This window comes from Mugil cephalus, chromosome 1, assembly GCF_022458985.1.
Source record: "Mugil cephalus isolate CIBA_MC_2020 chromosome 1, CIBA_Mcephalus_1.1, whole genome shotgun sequence".
NCBI lineage: Eukaryota > Metazoa > Chordata > Actinopteri > Mugiliformes > Mugilidae > Mugil > Mugil cephalus.
Window position 1 is genome coordinate 38,928,521 of NC_061770.1, and position 21,633 is coordinate 38,950,153.

At 45.9% G+C, this 21,633-nt stretch overlaps 1 protein-coding gene across 6 annotated transcripts in view; it reads left to right on the forward strand.

Annotated features, from left to right (window-relative positions):
* Positions 1-21,633, forward strand: part of nrxn2b (neurexin 2b) — a 690,784-nt gene that overhangs the window by 649,612 nt on the left and 19,539 nt on the right. For 5 of the 6 annotated variants that reach the window (XM_047590093.1, XM_047590056.1, XM_047590066.1 and 2 more), the window contains 2 exons: positions 7,363-7,452; positions 19,067-19,389. In XM_047590093.1, the coding sequence (XP_047446049.1) occupies positions 7,363-7,452; positions 19,067-19,389 (413 nt within the window). The remainder of the gene's footprint in view (positions 1-7,362; positions 7,453-19,066; positions 19,390-21,633) is intronic. The other variant, XM_047590084.1, reaches the window with a different exon arrangement.

Sequence of the window (21,633 nt, forward strand, 5' to 3'; positions counted from 1 at the left end):
ACTTTCGCGCACCGAAAAAAAGGCTTCCTACTGAAACAAGCGCTCAAACTCGACTTGTTATTTCGACTGTCTGTCCTCGATGTTTCTCGTTTTTCTTGATTTTACTTATGACGCCGTTCTGTCTGTTGTCACAATATTGACACTGTTGGAATTGGATGAAAGCTCTCTGTTAGACAGATTTCTGAAAAATGTCTACACCGACCAGCCGGTGTGGACGTGGCACTTATTCATATGGATGTTATTTAGACATGTAGCACCCACCTAGAGCAGACCAGGCAGCCCCCCACCCCGTAGCAACAACACTCCTTGATGGCAACACAGACACACACACAAAAATGGCTTAAGGACAACCAAAAATAACCAGAAATGACAGCACAAGACCTCCACATTAACTAGATGATCTATATGATCGGTACCAACGATTTCCTTTCCGATAAGAGTAAAATTCAGGCTGGTATCGGCAATACTGATCTGATATACTAAATATGATATGACTAAATACACCCCAATGTGTCTGGTTAACCTAAAAATTTTTTTTTTTTTTTAAATGTAGTGTATTTCAGATCATAGCTTTATAAAGAACATAATAATTTATTGTCATTTATTTACTTTAAACTCTGAATTATACTGAGGTCGTGGCCTCATTTACTGTATAGCCGAGCTAATACTACAACAGAAACACCAGAGGACACAGTCATACAAAATATATGAGGTGTTTAACCTATTGAGTTGTAGCAACACTGTGTTAGTACATTACCTCGAACGACTGAAGTATCAACATTTTCACTTGAGAATCGACTTAAGAGCATAAAGACCTGGTATCAGAAGTATCGATATTTGAGTATCGATTTGCACGTCACTACTGGCCAGGTCATTTATGCTAAACGAGAAGGATGATCCACAGAGGCTCCTCCCCTAAACCCGTAGGACCCAAAGACCCCCCCCAATAACAACATTGTGTTGCCAGACACCAGAGGACACCATCAGAAGGCCCATGTCCATCCTCTGATGAGTCACAACAGCTTTAGAGGCACAGGGGAGACCTTATGGCTGATTTGAGTATTTTACTGGACTGACAGATTTTGCAAACATAACATGATTTTTTTTTTTTTTTTTTTTTTTTTTCGGCGGTGCACTTAATAGCACAAGGTTACGGCGCGCTGGGCAGCGGTTTTCTTCGACCCGTCTGCTCTCAAAAACACCCGGTGGATATGAGAGCGATCCATCTAAAGTTACCTAATGAAAAAACAGAATGAGGCTAGTCTGACAGAGAGAGGTTTCTGCGAGAGGGAGGGAGGGCGCGATGGCCGCCGGCCAATCGTCTCCAATGTAATCTCCATTCTTGTGGATGGATTTCCGATGCGGGTGTCCTGTACAAGGGCATCTGGCTGCCTGCAGAGCTACATGATATACACTTGGCTCCTTGGAGAGTCCCTGCACACTCTCCGACGTAGTCGTACAGACATACATGATTCATACGTGGAATAATCATCAGACTCATGTCCGGCTCTTCCAGACAGGCACTGAAAAAGGCTACTCTCGCCCCGTCCTCCACCTTGCTCTGTGTCTCCCCGAGGTGCCAGTCAATCAGCGTGCCCTCGCCCTGAACCTCGCCATGCAACCGTGATACCCACTCAGAACCGGCCCCATCAGGGCTCGCTGATCTGGACGGTGCTCCAGGCGGAGAAAAAAAACAAAAAAAAAACATGCGGAGCAAGACGAGGAGGACAGACACGTCTCCGGCTTCCAGAGTAGAAACGTCAGGAGTGATTCAGCCTCGGCCTCAGGGGTTGGTCCGGAGCCTAGGTCTTCAACAGGGGCTCCACGACCCCTAGAGGGTCCACGGAGGTGCTGCAGGATTTCACAAAATCTTTAGTTGATTAGACATTTTTTATACATTTGTTTTTAAATGTTCCCCTATAATTTTCTGGCTCGGACACTCTACTGTCGCACATGTTTCAACAAAAGTAAATGGGAAAATAAATGGAGTCCACCTTTAAGGGAACATTAGCGTGCATGTAAACCTCAGGTGTCCATTAGAGGAGAACATCCGTGAAAGAATAAAAAACAAATATACGCCTCTGCAGCTTAGGACCACTGTCAGATTTACTCGTTTATTTCTCTCTGTGTTGTATATCAGATTCTCTGGAGAACCGGGTCAGATAGAATTGTAGTGTCGCCTTTCATATCAAGAAAAAAAGGAATAGTCTGCAACGACGGCCGTGGGGGGAGGAGAGAGGTGGAGGTGTGTTGGGGAGGGCCCAGCTGTTTAATCTAACCTCCCCATTCTCATGCAGAGCAGGCTTCGGCTGGCGGGGAGAAGAGCGGGAAGGGAGAAGTTTCGCCCGGCTCACGCGGAATGACTTATTTCTCCAAGGATCCGAGTGCAAACAGATGCAAACAAACAAGCAGGACGCGGAGGAATTTAGATTTTCTGACACTGCAGCATAGAGGACACACACACACAAAAAAAAAGAAAGAAAGAAAGAAAAGAAAAACGTGCGCAGGGAGGCCTTTGTGTTGTTTTTCTGTTGCTCAAATTAAATTTACAGCCTCTCCTCCTCCTCTCCGACCGTGAATTTTCTTTCACCTCGTTCATCTTTTTTTTTTTTTTGGTTTGGCTTCGAGGAGATACACAGAAACGCCGTTTGATGTTTCCTGCATTGTCTTTGGTTGTTGATGGTGTTGTCACTCATTTCTGTTTGCCAGGGAATGAACACACATTAGCATACAGTACAAACACTCTTCACCCTCAGCATTTATTACTTTGCCTGCTAAGTACTGAGTCAGACTGTGTGTGTGTGTGTGTGTGTGTGTGTGTGTGTGTGTGTGTGTGCGTGTGTGCGTGTGTGCGTGTGTGTGTGTCAGTCGTAATGGATGGCAGCGCCGGTGATGCAATGTACTACATTTAATAACCCAGTAATAAACTCCCTGTGTTACCAGGACATGGCGAAGAACAGAGGGGTAGAATGGAGTGAAGGCAAACAGAATCAAAAGCATGCCTTTAGGTATTTGGGATTTGTAGTACCTAAGAAAAAATTATCTTTGAACTGAAAGTGAGTTTTTCAACACATAAATGATTTGGACAAAGGGATTATTTCACTGTATATTTCAATGTAAGTCACCAGTGTGTAATTGAAAATGACAAAATCCCAATGTCCTCAAACAAGTACTTGGGAATTTGTTATATTAGCATGTCATATCAAAGTGGAATAGTTAATAAGAATAAATAAACAAGTGTGTAAATAAAGCAGAATGAGCTGCTATGAATCTAAAACCTAAACGTCCCCGTATGAGGACGTCGGGTTTCAGGAGGTTGTGGCGAATGAGTCGGTTGAGAAGCCAGTGAGAGTCAGGAGTCGTGAAAAATGAATCAAAACAGGCCTTGGCGGGAGGGTGAGGAAAAGGACAGAGAGAAGCGTGGACGAAGGATTGTTTGAGAACGAAGGAAGGACGAGCGGGAGGGAATGAATAAGTGAACAAGACAAGGAAAAGGGATTAAGGGAAGTGAGTGAAGAAAGGGAGGGGGGGAAATCCATGAACAATAACATAGCAGAGAGGGAAGAGAGAAAAGGAGGGAGGGAGGGGGAAAAAAAGAAAACATTTTAATGGATGCAGTGTGTGGCCCTCGCCACTAGAGGGAGAACTACATCCCTCCGGTTGATGATCCTTGTCAACAATTAAATGGCTGATAAAAATGGAATCCTGCCTGGGATTAAGTTACTGGAAACTTGCTCCCTCGGTGTGATTCAGACAGGAAAGTTGGAGGAGGCAGGAGATTCAGTCAGATAGCGGAGATAGCAGATGCTGCTGTAGGAGGGGGAACACGCGGGATTGATTCATCTCACTAAGGACCACCGCCTCCCACTGTTTTCCTTTCTTTTTCGCTCCGTTATAATTTTGATCGCCTTTTCTCTGCAGCCCCCTCCATCTCCACCACACCCCGTCCACGTCTCCCATCTTCCCTCCCTCTCTCTCTGCTACCGGCAGCATCTGCCCGTCCTCTCCTCTGATTCGGTGATTGCAGCAGAAGAGTGCCCGCGTCATTATTAAAAATGTGGCCGTGTGAATGTGTGAGCAAGGCTCTTGGTCTTTGCTTTTTTTTTTTTTCTCCAGGTGTACCTGACTATTCTTAAGTGCAGGAAAATCTGCTTCAGGGTTTGAAATCCCTAATCATGGTTAATTAAGGTTTTATTATGCGTGATGGAAAGATCAAAACCAAATCCACCGTTTTTTTATATTTTACTGGCCTGTGAGTCACTTCTCACCCATATCATCTCTGCAGTGTCATGTGTCATCCCGTCTATTCCTACGTGTTAATTGTGCTCATCTCAGCGCTCGTCTCCATCCATTTTTAAAGAAAAGAAAATAAATAAATAAATCTGCAGTGGTCCTTGCTTGTCCCTACGCCCAAACAGCTGTGTCTGTTCATATGCAGCGTGCACACGTGAAAATGCTTCTCCTCTGCCTATGTGAGCCTCTCTTTTTTTATTTTTTTTTTCATTTTTTTTTTGCGCAGGCAGGCAGGCGTGGGTAGAGAGACCCCTGGGGAGTGGAAGTAGGTACTGCAGAACTGAGTGGTGGTCTATTTTAGATCACTGCAGCAGCGCAGAGCAGCGGGAGGGGGGAAATCAAAGTGTAGTAGGGAGGATGCAGGATATACTTAAGGCCTCTTCTTCTTTCTGCTGTTTGGACGTGGGCCCCGAACTCTCAGCCTCTCTGCAAATAAAGCCTTGTCCCTGTTACAAAATTTCCTACAGCTTTTTTCAGATCAGGGACCCCCCAAACTGATGGGGAGATTAAGCAGGGCCTAGTGCTATTTATAAATATTCATTATTATTATCATTTTGCATGAAAAATTAAGCTATTCGAATAATACAGAGGTCCAACAGTAGGGTGATAATGTCAGAAAATTGTAGGAAAAAAAAAAAAAAAAAAAGTATAAAAAATGTCTAATCAACTAAAAATTTTGCGACCCCCCTGCAGTACCTCCACGGGCCCCCTAGGGGTCACAGACCCCCTATTGAAGATCTATATCTTTAGGTCAGAGGTCTTCAGCCTTTTTAGGCCAAGGACCCTAAACTGATGGAGAGATTAAGTAGGAACTCCCTACCTACTATATGTGTTCTATATTAAACTCGGCCTAGTGTTGTTTACAAATATACATTATTTTACATTCAATATTAAGCTTTTCAAATAATACACAGGTCCAAATATTAAGTCTTATTTTAAGTATTTCAAACATGTGCAACAGTAGGGTGGCCGTGCCAGAAAGCTGTTAGGGAAAACTTTAAAAAGTTGTATAAAAAATGTCTGATCAACTAAAAATTTTGCGACCCCCCTGCAGTACCTACACAGACCCCCTAGGGGTGGCGGACCCCCTGTTGAAGACCTATGTCTTAGGTATTTAGACTAAAATATTAAAAATTTGTTTGCCACCGTAACTTCGTTGCACAAATAAACAACAGAAAAAACACCAGAAAGATAAAACAAATGAGATCCAATTAAAGAAAAATTAAAAATAAACAATGTAATCAAGAAATTTAACAAATTAGCATTACGCCAATACACAAGTGGGCAAAAACAGTGTCCGAGGTGTTTGGCCGTTTGACCAGTTGCATAGCAACAGCAGCATCGTGTCAATTGGCATCTCCTTGTACTCGTACTTGTGAAGAAGGGATGTAAATTCAATCCCTAAGCAGGACCTAAGAAGAATAAAAAATAACCATATTCTTTCAACTTAAATTACAATTTAAGTCACCAATGTGTAATTGGTGTAATTAAAAACGATGAAATCCCAACGTCTTCATACGGATACTTGGGAATTTATTTATTTATCTATTCTAGTTTTGTATGACATGCAAATTTAACAAACAAGTGTACTGACCCTTCGCTACCAGTTCACAGCAGACAAAAGTGTCTAAATAAAGGAGAATAAGCTGCTACGAACCTGAAACCTAAACGTCATATGAGGACGCTGGGTCTCAGGAGGTTGTAGGGGAATGAGTGAATTGGGAAGCCAGCGAGAGAAGGGGGCATTGCGAAAAATTAATCAAAATGGGGCGAAGCATGGACGAAGAAACGAGTAAAAGAAAAGTCTAATCAACTACAAATTGAAAACCTTTGTCCTGCAGTTCACGTCTCTATTGATCACTGTTTAAGCTGGATCACTTCGGCTTTGTTATATAATAATAATACGTTTCATAATTTTTTGTAACCCTCCAGAACCCACCCCCTCCCCCAACGACCCCGGGGGGATTCCTAGTTCGAGAAGCCTTTGATTTTTAGCCCATAATCTGCAAAGATTGCCGCTTGACATGGACAATAACTCCTAATTAATCCTCCGACACTGCCACCACATTAGACTTCATCAAACTATCGCCGCTCCACCCACCCTCCTGCACACTCCCCCCCACCTCCCCACGCCCCCCATGCCCGGGCACCATCAGCCCTCATCTCCCCTAATTCCAGCCCTGTCTCCGTCGACGCCGCTGGAGATGTACGCGGTGTGACCCCGAGGTTGATTGAAGTGAAGTGAGGGATAATAAGTTTGCACAGCGGCGCTGAAACTTCTCTGACACGCTGATGAAGTGATGCTAATTGCCAAGTGCCACTGAGAAGTGCTCCTTTAATGCGTATGGGAGAAAGGGGTAGAAGAAAAAAAAAAAAAACGAGAAAAACAGTGTGCGGTTCCACTACATCCTTCCAGTTGAAGTGGAGGATCGAATGGAGAAGCGGTGCCACGCGGGGCAGAACGCGGCGGATTTGAGGAGGTGGTGATCTCTTAATCAAGTCGTTGTGCGCGACGGGAACTAAAACATGTCTTCCTTGAAACAACCATGAAATGTGTTTTAATGCTGCATGATTATCTGATGTGATTTACCGTTTTACTGCTGACTTTGAAATGTCCTTTTCTCCCTGCTTTATTCTTCCACAGTGTAATAATTCTGTTGTTTAGCGAGTGCTGGTTTGGCTGTGCGCGAACTCCGTGTTGAATTATTGCTTCATTACTGCTAATGCTTCTCTTAAGTTGTATTCACTGTGCGGACAGCTATCATAAGTTAGCACTTCCACAAATGCAATCATGCTCTCTGCTCTAAATAATTCATAAATCTGTTTAACGTGTTAGTGCATTTAAAATAAATCATTTTAAACTCAAGGTAACTAGAATGCTGTTAACTTGTCTAACCGAGCAAACCAGCCCAAAAAACACATCCTCAAGTTCTTCCTGTCCTAACTAAAGCTGATTTAAAGTACATAACTTGCTAAACATTTACCATGTTGCCCTTCTAACCTCTAACCTTTCAACTTCCAGATTTCTTTGTAACCTCTCTTAATTTGTCTTCTCCAAATTTCTTAAAGGGAACTTTGATAATGACCGCCTGGCTATTGCTAGACAAAGAATCCCATACCGACTTGGTCGGGTAGTTGACGAGTGGCTACTCGACAAAGGTAATAAAATCCCTTTAACTCCACTAATGATCTAACCGCCTAACCTACCGTTAACCACCACTCTGGAGGAGGTGCAGTGCCACGCCACAGGGCTAAATGTGATCTTTAACTCGATTTCCCTCATAATCCACTGCAGAGCTAACAAGTCCGACGCCGATTGGCCGATGCGTCATTAACCAATTCCTTTCGGTTGTCATTTATCTCCAGTGGAAACCGAGCGGAGGCATCGTCAAAAGGGCACTTAATTTCGCCCGCTAAAGCTTGCTAATGTGCAATAAATTGGCTTTCTGTGATATCTAGGGGACATGTTCCGAAAGCACCTCAAACTGGGGCTGCATCTCCTTCAGAGAATTAACCCCCAAATAACCCAACATAACCCCCAATAACCTGAGCACATGTAAACAGCCTACTACTGACTCCGTTTGCTTCTTTCCTGTGTCTTTTGTTGGCTGAATGTGAACTTGTATTGACTATATTTAATCAAAAAAGAAAAAAAAATAAAAAAAAAAAAAGGATGACTATATCACTGGATTTTCAAGAAAAAGAACCCTTCCCCCCACTACCACTACCACCACCACCACCACCACCACCATGAAAGTCACTAAAAGTTAAAGGGACTGTTGTGTAGTGTTTGTTTACTCTTTGCAGCGCCTGGGCGCCCATTTTTCCCGCCCAAAACCACGAGTTTTCGAACGTGGTCCCATGGAAGTCAGGAGTCTTTAACCCTTTGAGTGCCGAATGTCCCGACCTCTTTGTCTTCTTGTGCTGTGTGTTTGTGCTGCTGAAGGTGGTTGATTCTTTAAAACAAAAAAACAAAAAAATCAACAGAAAAGCTCGGACACTTTAGGGGTCAGTAGCAAGAGCACACACATGTCCGTTTACCGCGGCAGCTTTGGTCGTCAGAACGTTAAAAGCTTCCGACAGCGACGTTCGCTTTTCCACTCACTCACATTAGAGTTGAACTGAGATTATCATGAATTAAGCGTTTCGAGCCAACTGGCTTTAGGGGGGCTCCTTTGAAACGGCATTGTGAACCGATAACACATGCAGGGATGAATTCAGAAGATAAAATTAGTCTCAGCGAGAAAAAAAAAAAAAAAATCAAGTATTCATGTGACAGACAAACAAGATAAATGAAGCGCTTGCATATTTATTTCATGCTTACAAAACAATCCGTGCGTTCATCTCCTTCAGCTCCTACGAGTTAAGCTGGCTTCTCCTCGCCCGCATCTGGGAATGCACTTTTTTTTTTCTTCTTGCCGAGGGTAGTTAGGACACAAATCAGAATTAAAAAGGCTTCAGAGATGAAAGTTGAATGAAGAAGTGGATCAATAAAAAATGACTTCCCCACTTATGAAATGATTTGTGCGTGCCATGAAACTCCAAGGGGAACGAGCTTGAGACCCAATGAATTATTCTCTTTCTTCCGTAGCTTTAAAATAAGTCTGTATCCAGTCATTTAGATGAGAGCACTACTGGGAGAAAGTAGGCGGGAGAAATAAGCAAATAAACCCCATCAGATCTCAAGTACAGGCTTTGATCGGGGTGCGTCTGCAGGAAAAAAAAAAAAAAAAGGGTTGCTTATTTGTTAATGATTGTTTTCATTAAAGAAAATTCGCAAAGTGGATTTTGAGGATGCTTTGTGTCTGAAGGATACATTAGTCTAGGTAATGGTATATAAAGTCTAGATCAAGGGGATAGTGGACATTTCTGAGCTCAAAGGGTTAAAGCTGTTTGTTGCTTTGATGAGGAAGCGGCTAGAACTCAAAGCTAAGAAGCCTCTAAGCAGAATCTAACCACCTAACAGCAAACCAAACTCCACCCACACTAACCGCTGAGGGCTTCTCTCGTCACTTCCACGTCCATCTTCCGCCGCCACAAATTGTCTAACGATTCGACCGACGTCTCCCAGCTTCGCCCCCCGCTGGTGGCAAATTCAGGAGAGCCCTCAGTTATAACCTTGTTATAAATGATGTCTTAAAATTTGTGCCTAATTGGAAGTTACCACCGGTTGCGAGTATTTTTATTTATTTATTTTTTTTTTTGGAAGAACTTGGACAGGTTTCCGGCAGCCGTTACGGGACAAAAAAAAAACTAAATAAAAAAAAAGCTAACCATGTTCTAACTCCTGCTAAAACAACAAATCTGCGGGTGTCCTCCCGTTGTCCTCACCTCCATGTAATGCAAAACTCAGAGGGTTAAAACAAAGCCTAAATTCAGCTGTGACTCAACCGCTCTGGATCTGAAACATAAATTAAGGTCCCTTTAACATTTATTGTTTTCACCACTGAGGAAATCTATTGTATTGTGTTTCACTGTATTCTTCTTGTGTGTGTGTCGTTCTGCCGTGCGGGGTGAATGGTGTGTCTGAATGGGACCGTCATGTGCGGTAAACAGCCTGGACCATTCATCCTGTAATAGATGGCCTCCGAATGTTCCAGGCTGCCTTTCCATTGTGGGGTTTAGGTCTCCAGCCGCTGGTGACATTAATGCCTCAGAGGGTCGTAACATGCTTCAGGGTTCTTGACCAGAGTGCAGAGAACAATCGGCCCCGTGGGTCTCCTCCTCCTCCTCGAGCGCCTTTAGCTTTTCATCAATCCTGTGAAATTCGGCGAGCAGGGAAAACATGCCGCCGTTAATTTCGAGTCATTGCTGCTTTCGCATGTGGACAGAGGCAAATAAGAGTGTTAATTGCCCGCATTTCGCTCGCGCAAATCGGTATTTTCGGTCGCACCAGGACGTAATGGAAGTCATCGGAAGCCAGCAGCGTGTCCTGGAGGAGAGCTGTGCCGCTGTCTCGCTACATCTTATTGCGAGGCCCTTATCCCGTCTCCTCCTGCTGTGCGTGAGGCAGATCAGAGTGAGCGTCTCTGCCGGACTCCTGTGCCCGCTGACTAAATCCAAAACGGCAGTCATTACAGAGACCCAATGGAGGAGAAAAACCCAAGTCCCAAAAGTTTTCAACAGCCCTATCCAAGAAAAAACTTGCTCAGATGCACCCCCCCCCCCCTTTTTTTCTCCCCTCCTTGTGATTCATCTGTCATCCTAGGTTTTCTCCACATCTGCCTCCTTTTAGCCCTTATTTTTCTTTTCTTTACAGCCATCAACGGCTTAACGTCCTAGTCGAAATCTTGGCAAGCATCCCCCTATGTCGGTGTAGCCCTTTTTCCTTACAAACACTTAATAAGGTGTTGCAGCTTCGTGATCTCGTCAGGGAGGCTCCGCTAGAAAATAAAGATTACAAATAACCAGCGAGAATCGATTTCCCGCAGGTGTTTTCTTTTAGCGGATGAGCAAGGAAGCAAATAAAGCACCCGGGAAGAATTAGAGCTTTACATCTTCTTCTGGCGAGGAGTCCGTCCCCCTGGATCTCTCCAGCAGCCCGACGATCAAGCTTTGAGTTGAGCTACATGAGTGCAGGGAAGATGGGAAAAAAAAAAAAGGATGAATACTAGGACAACGGGCCTCTGCGGCCTGGAAAGCAGGCTGGAGGACCAGGTTTAATGTTCAGTGCTTAATGGTCTGGTGTGAGCTCCCCCATTCCCTAATCGAAAGCAATCAAGTCCTCCCACTTGGTCTGGGGCCAGAGCCTAAATCAAATCTCCGGGCCAGGCGTTGGTCCAGATCTACTATTCATGATGCCTAGCTTCATTTCAGAGATTCCCTCACATCTGGCCGTGGTCAACGGGCGAAAGAGGCAACTCCGCAATGTGCTTCGCATCCCGCTGCGTCACCATCTAGGTTTCACGTTTGATCACTATGCGCTGTTACCTTCGTCTTCCCGAAGAGGAAGTCGGACCGAATGAATTCAAAGGCGCTTGCTCGTGAGCGGAGACGTGGCAGCAAGAAAGAAGGGACTCTTTACTCTTATTTCATGCTCCCCTACCATGAAATGGCCTAAAAGCAGCATAGTCGCAGCTGGGGGAGAATAAAAAAGAGAAGAGGATTGTCCCCAGCTAACCAGCGTGCTATCTGTCTTTGTGTCTCCCTCAACAGTATCACTGGTTTAAGATCTACATGCAGATATATAGGATCAGATAGAGAGGCACGTCTGATTAAATCCAGCGCGCCGTCTCCAGAGGGCTGCAGATTCACTGCCGCAATCTCGGCGCCCTCAGCCAGGAGGGCCTCAAGGCTCCTCGCTGCGTCCCGAGGCTTTCGTCTATCTTCATGGCACATTTGGTCCTTCATCTCCATTGTCAAACACAATTAATTCATAGCGTTCTGCCCGAATCAGCCCAACTTCTGAGGAGTAAAAAAAGGCAAAACGCTCTGAAAAGAGAGCCTTGTGCCGAGGAGATAACTCGGGGAACACGTCATAATCGACTTCAACATCCCACCCCACCCCCATTGTTCTCTAGTCTTCTTCTTTTTTTTGTTCTTCTGAGGAGGAATTGGAGGTAGGGGGAGTTCTTGTTTGTTAACGCAGATAGAAGAAATGAAGGATTTCTGAACATAAAGACAGTCCAACTCTCCGTTGTGCACGTCACAAAGCCGTTTATTGACAGAGGTGAGATCTGGGCCATCCCTCCCACCCTCCAAAAGGGAAAACATTTCAGATAGACGCTCCTCGCAACCATATGGCATCCCTCCTGTCTGCAACATAACAGGGGTGGAAGGTGTGCGGGAGAGGCGTAGTGATGCCGGCGGTGGGAGGAAGATACAGCTCTCTTCAGCGGACGTTCCCTTTCCTTTGGCTCCCTCCAACGACCACCTCGGTTCACGTGAAGGAATGGGAGGGGCTGAGCCTGGAGGGAGCAGGACATCAAGCCGCCATCACTTCCCCTCGTCTCCACCTACGTTCAGACATACAGCCATTATTCCGCAGCCTCCGACAAGCAATCTGTGCATTAGCAAGTGGAGCGTGGCCCAAGCCCGGCCCACTCGTCAGTTCGGCTCGGCTCAGCTAGTAATTACCAACCAGAGCTCGTCTGACACAATCCATTTCTCTCTTTGTTTTCGACAAAAAAAAAAAAAAAGAAAAAGAAAGAAAGACATTGAGGCATCAGTGCTGCAGCTGGAAATTTACTGTAACTGCAGTAGCTGCTGTACAAAGAAGTCGTCTAAACAGAATGCCGCCCTCTATTTGTAACTGACATCTGACGAGAGTGACGCCACCTGCGCCCAGGTGATAAAGGCTTTTAAATGAGTCGCCCAGTGCTGCATTGCATTGAAGGAAGAAGCGACGCCCTTTATCTTTTCTCTGACAAATCATTGTCAGTTGCAAGCGCTAGAGCCACCGAGACGGAACGGACAAAGAAAATATCTCATGCTTTCCTGAAGGAAAAAAAGACAAATCTTTGTTGAGAGCAGACAACCAACAATAGATCCAAAGTCAAAGCTGGGCTGTGGGGCTGCGAGTGTCTCAAAGGCAATCACAAATTCAAGTTGGCAAAAAAGCCTGCGTGGGAAAAATCGAGGACACCTGACTTGGAGGCATTCATCACACACCTGGAAGATGAGGGACATTCAAAAATCGAATTATACCCTGGAGTTAGTTTGCTATTAGCATTATTATTCGTCCTCTACAAAGACATTTATTTACCCTGGTGAAGACTGAGCTTCCTGCTTCCAACCCTACAGATCTCTCAAAGCTAGTTGCACCCTAACACACGTTTTCCTTCACCACACAACCTCAGGTCGATTCCTTTGGGCTGGTGTGGACAGAGCTATTGCACTCTCTGTTCAGGAATAAATGAACCAAGCTGAGCCCAGTTAAAGAGGGTGGTCTTGGCCCTTGGCCTTAGCAATCACTCCTGGGAGCTGTGTAAATGAACGTACACCCAATTCATCCATATGAGCATCTTTTCTGCTCAAATAACATTGACCATTTTTACGGCAAATCGTTGCTCTGCTGGGAAACACTTGGACCCGGCATTAAATCATGTGGATGTTACTTAGACATGTGGTATCCAAACAAGACCGGACCAGACCATAGCAATGACAAGCTGAGACCTTTCCACTCAACCCACAGGACCCAAAGGTCCCCCCACTAACAGCATCCTGTTTCCAGTCGCCACAGGACGCCCTCAGAAGGCCCATGTCCATTCTCTGATGAGTCACAACTGCTTTGGAGGCACAAGGGTGACCTGGGATCGATAAACCGTTAAACCCTCTCACTGCCATACAGTTAACCATGTGAGCCAGCTGACAGGCCTTAAAAATTAGGATGGGAAGCTAGCGGTGACTCACCAGGCAATTAGTTTCCTTTACACGGGGACGTTCCTCAACCTTTTCTTTCTCCACATCACTTACTATTTCTCACCATCCAACCCATGTCCTATCGCGCGTCTTTCTTTTTCTCGGCTACCGCCTTTAACCGTGTCATTCTTCTTGTTCGTTTTATCGAGCCTGTCACCCCCCCCCTCTCCTCGATGCCCTCGCGCGGTCTCTTTGACATTCTACCCTCACGCGAGCTCGCTCCTTCCACCGTCCTCGTCTGTCATCCTCCCTCGCTCCCTGTCATCTCTCATGTTCCTGTTCTCTCGGTCCACGTCGGACCTCCTCCGTCTCTCTCTTTCTTCATCGTCTCTCGTTCCCGAGCGCTACTAGATAGGTGATTCAGGAGCTGCCCCGTGGCCAGTGCTGGAACCAAAAAAAAAAAAAAAAGAAAAGAAAGAAAGTTAATTACACATTGTATGTAACTCCTGCATTCGATGACAAGTCTCATCAGAAAATGAGAGACCAGTGTACAATACAGTCGCCGTTCATATTGATTACCTGCCAACTAGAGGAGCATTCCACTGTGCATTGTACATGTAAAAATAACCACTCTCCTCCAGCTGCACAGGACGCCGTGACATGCAACGGGTCATTACCACAATGATTCGTCGAGGAAATCAAAGTCAGAGCGCTTTTCATTCATTCCTCCATGATTCTCACTAAGCCCCCACCCCAACCCCCCCACGATCCGACCAAAGGCGAGTGTGATTGTGGAAGATAACGCCTTTAGAAATACTTGTGCCCGCCTTCTTTTACTCAGATGACCCTCTTCAAGAAAACAAAGATGCCTCGCTAGCTTCTAGCTTGGATACATGGCAGGCAGTGGAGCGGGAGCAAATGTTCACCGAGCAGCAGCAGCAGCTTCAAAATGAACATACGCTCCTCACCCAACTCTACGGGTAACAAGGGATTAAGAAATACAAAAAGTATTATGCACTGTCTGACTGCTCAGTCTTCCTCGGGCCCCTTCGCTATCAATTTCCTGCAGGTTCTTTTTTTTTTTTTTTTATGCATATCCCTTCAACACCCGGAGCTATTTTTACTCCACTTTGTAGTGACAAAGTTGAAGACCAATGTGTGTCGCTTTGTGCTCTCGGTATCCCCCTATGGATTTAAAGTCTATACTCGGTGGATTTAAATGTAATGTGGAATGACAGAGTTAGGGGAAGGCATGTACAGGGCTTAAAAAAATGTAGTCGACGGATGGGTTGACTGACGCAATTCCAAATTCCCGAAGCCTCAGCTACTGCACATTATACGTGATGCTAATTAGATGCTAATTAGATAGTGTAAAAACGCATTGAATTAATGATTTGATGTGGGTGACATGTTAGTATTTAACACGTCATTGGGCCTATATTAGATGGGCTGAAGCCTCCCTAAAATATCCTCTCTTTTTTTTCCAAATAAGTGTTGACAAATTCAATCTAAAAATGGCCACAATTTGAGTTTAAATAAATAATTATTCATGATCACTTAACTGTGATCATGAATCTGTCCATTTCCCTTCACTTCGTAGTGTAAGGTCGAACGAGCCCCGTCGGTGCGTCCTTATCCAATCCATTTCACTCATTAATATTAATTAAATTCAAGTAATTAAGTAATATTGAAACTGCAACCATTAACTTTCCTCTTTATCAAGTTAGCTGTGCACGCTAGTCATCTTGTAATCTTTGCTTGCTAGCTAGCTTGCACACATGTAATTTGTGGCGACTTCAAAATATTTGAGAGTTGCAGTGTGTTTAAAAACAGACTGAAATAATAATCATAAATAAATCCTCAGTCTTCGTTAGCTGCTTGTGAAATTTTGCGCTCACCTCCTGGGGCCCGAGCCTCCCCCACCCTTAAAACCTAGTGACGCCCCTGGTGTTTAAGCTTTTAGTACTTAAACGTAGCCTTACAGTAGACTCTCAAAGATTGATGCAGGTCTTTCATTATTCCTGTTCATGCGTTTTAGATAGGCCTCAACTGTTGTCTTACACGGACAGATTAATACACACAAGGCTCGGCTAGTGAGAGAGATGCATCAACTCTGTGTCTGCAGAGGCTCATCGCTGCATCCTGAGCATTCTGATCCCTGCGCTGCAGTTAATCAGGGCTTTGTGTACGCCTGTTATAATGACAGGCTGGCTGTCAGCCCCCACACCCCCTCCAAGAACCATCTATCAAGCTCCATCATCAGCAACACCACCACCACCACCACCCTCTCTCGCATCCCTGAGCCTCTGCCCATTAAATGCCATCCACCTTAAAAGAGAGTGGCGTCGGCCGACCATGAATCGGAGACCCTCATCGACACCCCGAGTGCTGCCCTGTCTGCACGACCCCAGAATAGAGAGAGAGGCGCATGTAAATAAACGTTGGGCGGCAAATACACATACACTTGAAAAGGCCAACCATCGCGCACATAAAGGTCATTTCATTGACACGTTTCATAAGTTATTATACGCACGCTCACACAGCCTCGGCCTCAGCTCCTCCGCAGCGACGCCGCATCCAGCTCGGTCACATTAAGCGCCGTGATTGCTTGTCATGCGGACGCTCTTTTTTTCTTCTTTCTTTTTTTTTTGAAGCAACCCCCCTCCCCTCCCTCCCTACTACTCCCCCGCTCATGCCTTGCCGCCACAATTGCCTCTAAAACCACATGTCACTTTTGATTTGACCCGGCAGACCCTGAAACAATAACTTCATCAGGCCCTGTTAGAGTCTCATCCTGACCAGACAGCAACAAAAACAAACACTGATTTCCCTTCATCTAGTCTAGAGGGCACCTTTCTTCTATTTCGCCGCATGTGTCTCAGTCTCTCATTCGGATTGGGGGACGGACGCACAAGTTGAGCCACGGTGCTCTCCAGCACTCAAGGCTCATCCTCTTTATCTCATTTTTTTTTTTTTTAAGAAATGAGAAACTCACGGCGGATTCCTGGACATGTCACAATGTCAGTGTGCGCGCTTGCTCGTGCGCGCACCGTGCTCTGCGTCGCAGTCACAGGACGCCTGTCAATATGACTTACTTTACAAACTGTTCTTGCCTCAGTGTCCGACTCTGACACCGATACACTGCTCTCCTCCGGAGTAAGCTCTCCTGTCCGGACGCATCATCCTCCAGCTCGGAGTTGGATGCTCACACACGGACCGGGGGAACTTGAGCCGTACGGGAAACCAAGAGGGGCGACAGCATGTAGCGGTATAGGTTGTGATGTGTGTCCTCTCCGTACTCCATGACCCTTTGAGTGGAGAGTCAAGACCAACTGAGGCGGGTTTGAAACAGGAGACCCTTAGGGCCGACTGTGGACTGTGTGTATAAATGTATGTATGTAGGGGCTGGGAGTGAGGTGCACCGAGATTGTTTTTGTGCATCGTGCTCTCAATCTTGATGTTAACCTCTGTGAGTGTGTGTGTGTGTGTGTGTGTGTGTGTGTGTGTGTGTGTGCGTGTGTGTGTGTTCACAAGCTTGGTTTTTCTCCCGTGCTTTCCTGGCTGATGTCCACGGTTTAAACAGCAAACTGCAAAATGTCCGTCATTCCCTCTATTTACCGCCGGATCGTTCCCACTCCGAACCATGTGAAGTGACGAGATAACAGAATGAGACTCGGCTATTATGTCAACAGTGCATATGCCAGACATTAAGTCTCATCATTATGGAGTTAGGGGATGGGAGCCGGGTCTCTCGTGGGTCCCCGACGGGCCTAATGATCTGATAATGGGCTGACATGTGTAATGGCCCATCTCAGTGGAATAGATTTATCTCTCCAGCACTTCGGTAGAAAAGTTGCAAACACACATACAAGTGAACATGTGGATTTAGGCCCATGCATCAACACTAACCATCTTAGCAGACATTATTTGTCCGATGGTCCCACCCACCTGGGTGTTACACATGTATCAGGACAAGTGCGCCCATTTAGATGGAGAGTAAATCATAATTACGGTGATGAAGTACCCTCTCAGCTCCCTTAATTGAGAACAAATGGGACCCGGGCCTTTCTCCAGTGTCTCCGCGCCGTCCTTGCTGGCTCGCGGTCTCACAGAGGGAACAATGGCAGCATTCAAAAGTTATTCATTCGTCACCATTCAGCGCAATTACGAACGCAGGAGCCCCCCCCCCGTCAGCAGATGGCATCATGCGCGCGAGACGCAAATGTGCAAAGTCGCGTATCACGCATGCGGAGGCACATTCAGGATGACACGCTCCCTCCAGGCCACAGAGCTCTCGCGTTTCAGACGTTCGTAGACCGCCATCTCTAGAGAGTCGATACTTCACTCTCAGCTGCGCACATTAGTGTAGTATCCCTTTCACAAACAAACACACTCCCTCTTTCCTTACAGGGATTGATTAATCCATAAAAAAAAAAAAAAAGCTCTTTGGCTTCTCCCGCCCTTCTCCTCTGAGTAATTACCTCATAAGGTCTGTTTTTAACCAACATCCTTCCAACAGCGACCCCCCCCTGCCCTCCGCGTTCTCTCGCATCCACGTGGCTCGTAGCGGGGGGTCAAGGTTTGTGTCGTTCGCGGGCGGCGCGATGGGACGTCCGTCGAGGAGAAGGTGATGCAGATGTGGAGGGTGGCGGGTGGCGGGGAGGAAAGTATAAATAACACCTAAACTGACATCAGCTAAAGGAAATACAGGGAGAAAAACTACACCTGTCAAACCCACCCAACCCCTTCACCACCAAGTCCTGGGAACACATTAGTATTGGACCCTGGTTAAATGGTCGGCCCTGTCCTCCCTTCATCCATCTATCCATCCAGATGAATGGTAATGACCACAGAGAGGAGCAGCCCCTGCTGAATTAAACATTTCCTTCCAATGAGGATCTCATTTTCCTCCTTTGGATGGCGGAGCGGGGCGACATTTTTTTTTTTTTTTTTTTCTCCTGCTGGCAGAGGTACTTTATCATTGTGCAGCTCAGGTGCATTGGAGGTCAATGACACAAACCCAGCATTGTTCTAATATATTCCATCTCGGGGCAAATGAGATGCATTTTGCTGTGGACCTTCAGTCTCGGGGTCAATCCGCAACTGCCCCTGCAATCTATTTGACTGCCAGATTCAGGCTATCTTTCGGGGGGGAAATGTGCCACGTGCCCGGCTCAATAATAGCTGCAGCTGTAGCTAGCCAAGGTCCAATATCCCTAAAGTGTTACCCAGGAAATCCCATGTGATTGAAATAGCCCCTCTATCTCCCTTGTTTCACACTGTGCCTGTGTATTACTTTGTGTTTCCTGTTAAAGCTCACCCAGAGACCAGAGGCTGATTTGTATTCTTCGCCCTTTCTCTCCCTTCCTTCCCCTCTTTTCATGGCTTTTCTCCTTCGCCCATGCCTCCTCTCTCTCTCTCTCTCTCTCTCTCTCTGCATCACTCTGCTCTTCTCCTCACTTCGACACACCAGGTCGCCAGTTGACCATCTTCAACAGCCAGGCGTTCATCAAAATCGGTGGTGGGGAGAAGGGGCGCCACTTCCAGGGCCAGATCTCAGGCCTGTACTACAACGGCCTGCAGGTCCTCAAACTGGCGGCCGAGGGCGACCCCAATGTCCAGACCCAGGGCAACCTGCGGCTGGTGGGTGACGTCCCCTCGGTGCTCACTACCGACACCACCTCCACCACCCCTCTCGCTGACATGTCCACCACAATCATGGAGACAACCACCACCATGGCCACGACCACCACCCGCAAACAGCGCTCGCCTACATTGAGGGACAGTGTCACAGAGGTAAGCAACGATGAGCTCGTGATCTTTTATGCGATTCGCTCCGACAATCTGCAGAAAGTTTCTCAGAGTTGTTCTGCTGCTGCCGTGCGTGGTCATGGAACGCTGCCAGATACTTTTAATTGGCTCTTCTAAAGTTCGTCCAAAATCGCAAAGTGCTGAAAACAATATTTGAAAGATTAAACAGCATGGCTGAGTTGCCAGATGGCCCTCCTTGGACGAGTAGATGTGCGTTTCAAAAGAAATCCTAACTCAGCTGCAAGGTCAAACAGTCGCGTCCTCAGCCTTGGGTTGTTTGTGAGCCTCTCCTTGTTAGCCTTCAGCCACTTCAGATGTTCAAACAGTCATCAGCCTGAAAGAGTTTCACAGAGCTGCTTTGTGTCCGTGGTCCTTTTAGACCAATAAACGCCACAATTTTGATTTCTTTTAAGAAAATGCGTCCGCACACCCAGACACATCAACGAAGGCTGGAGGAGGAGAAGGGAAGGGACATCATGAGAAGGAAATGAATACCATAAACTTATATTTATAACTCTGCTCCACACACGTGTGAGAAGCTGTGATTTATGGTCCGATGATTTTCCGCGTGCAATAAAGGCACACGCTGCCGTCACGGAAGGCAACAATTAGCCGACGGCGGGGAACCGCTCCTGCCCACATGCATGTAGATGGAAGAGGCGGGTCATCCGAGCCCACTTCATATCATAAAAAGATCTAATAACAGGGAAGGGGAGGAGGTTACCCTCCAGTTCACACCCGCCATCATTAGCCACAAGCTGTGTGCTGTGCAAAAAGAGACTTCCACGTTAATGCTCGTATACAGTATGTCGGCTATTTCTGTTACTGAGCTGTAAATACTCATACTGTTGACTCCAACTGAAACAAGGTGGCAGTCAGGTTTCTTTGTTTGCATTAAAGGTCCCATATTATATAATTTCATATAGAGGTCATTGTTTTTAAAGTCTATTACCCCAGATTCAGCCTTGGTTCTCAATTCCCAAAAAGTGGCTCTACTGAGCTCTACTAAGAACAGGAAGCTTCTGCTTCTGTACCTTTAAATGGGGAGAGGATGCGGCTTTTGCTGGCATTACCGTGCTACGCTAATGTTTACTGTGGATTTATGACTATGGCTGGTAGAGACTCTGTTGTGGATATGACTATGTTACTTTGTTTGTTCGTATGTGTTGTTACAGTCACTAACATGCAGCTAGTACGCTAGCTTCTGCTAACTTTTAAGCTAATTGTTACCATTCGTTGACGCAGCCAACAACAGAGCAACTTTGCTAGCACCTTTTTGTGCTAGCAAAGTTGCTCTGTTGTTGGCAAGTGGGGGGAGGGTGACAGAATTTCCTCACTTCTGGGGCCTCATACAGGCTATAGGGACACATATTACTGTCAGTAAACCTTTATAAATTGAGTATTGCATAACATGAGACCTTTAAGGGATAAGATAAGACTCTTGTGGGTAAATGAAGGTGTTACAGCAGCAGGTGCAAGACAGTGCAAAACAAGCTAGATGTCACTGTTCATGTCACCAGCAGCTCAGCTGGAATGACTCAGCGAGCCACCCTGGTTCGTCCCTGATAGCAGCAGATACTGAATAGATTTAAATTTTTGTCCTTTCGTCGTCATCCCAAACCTTTCCCATCTGTTTCATTTTGAATAAACGCAGCAGTACCAATTAGAGTGAAGTCAATGTGACGACGGTGACAGCACACTGGCTCAATTCAACCAAGTTTGTATTGCAACCCCCCCCCCACCCCCCCCTCCTTCCTACCCACCCCGGAAAGTTCTCACATTAAAAATGACCAGTTTCTTTCTTTCTAACTTTTCTACATTTCTATAAGAGGTCACTTAATAATAAGTCTATCCTCCTCAGACTCATGAAACTAGTGTTGTTACGGCAAAATATGAAGGTAGGGCCATGTTCAGAAATGTTCATCCAAGCTCTTGCTTTCAGTCATGGTTGAGGGTCCCATGTAATTACAAGCAAGGAAAAATTTAGGACTCAAAGTCCAGCAGAGCTCCTTTACAGACAACATTGTCTCAAGTGCGGCCAGTTGGCATGGCTTTTTCTTTTTTTTTTTTTTAAAACCAACACTGTGATTTCAATGTTTCTGTGGCTCCTCCACAAACACGAGATCAACGGAACCCGACCAGAAGACGTCGCATGTCAACATCACACTCACTTCAGTATCATATCTCTGGCCTCCAGACGTCTTGGCGGAAACATCCTTGTGCGCTTCG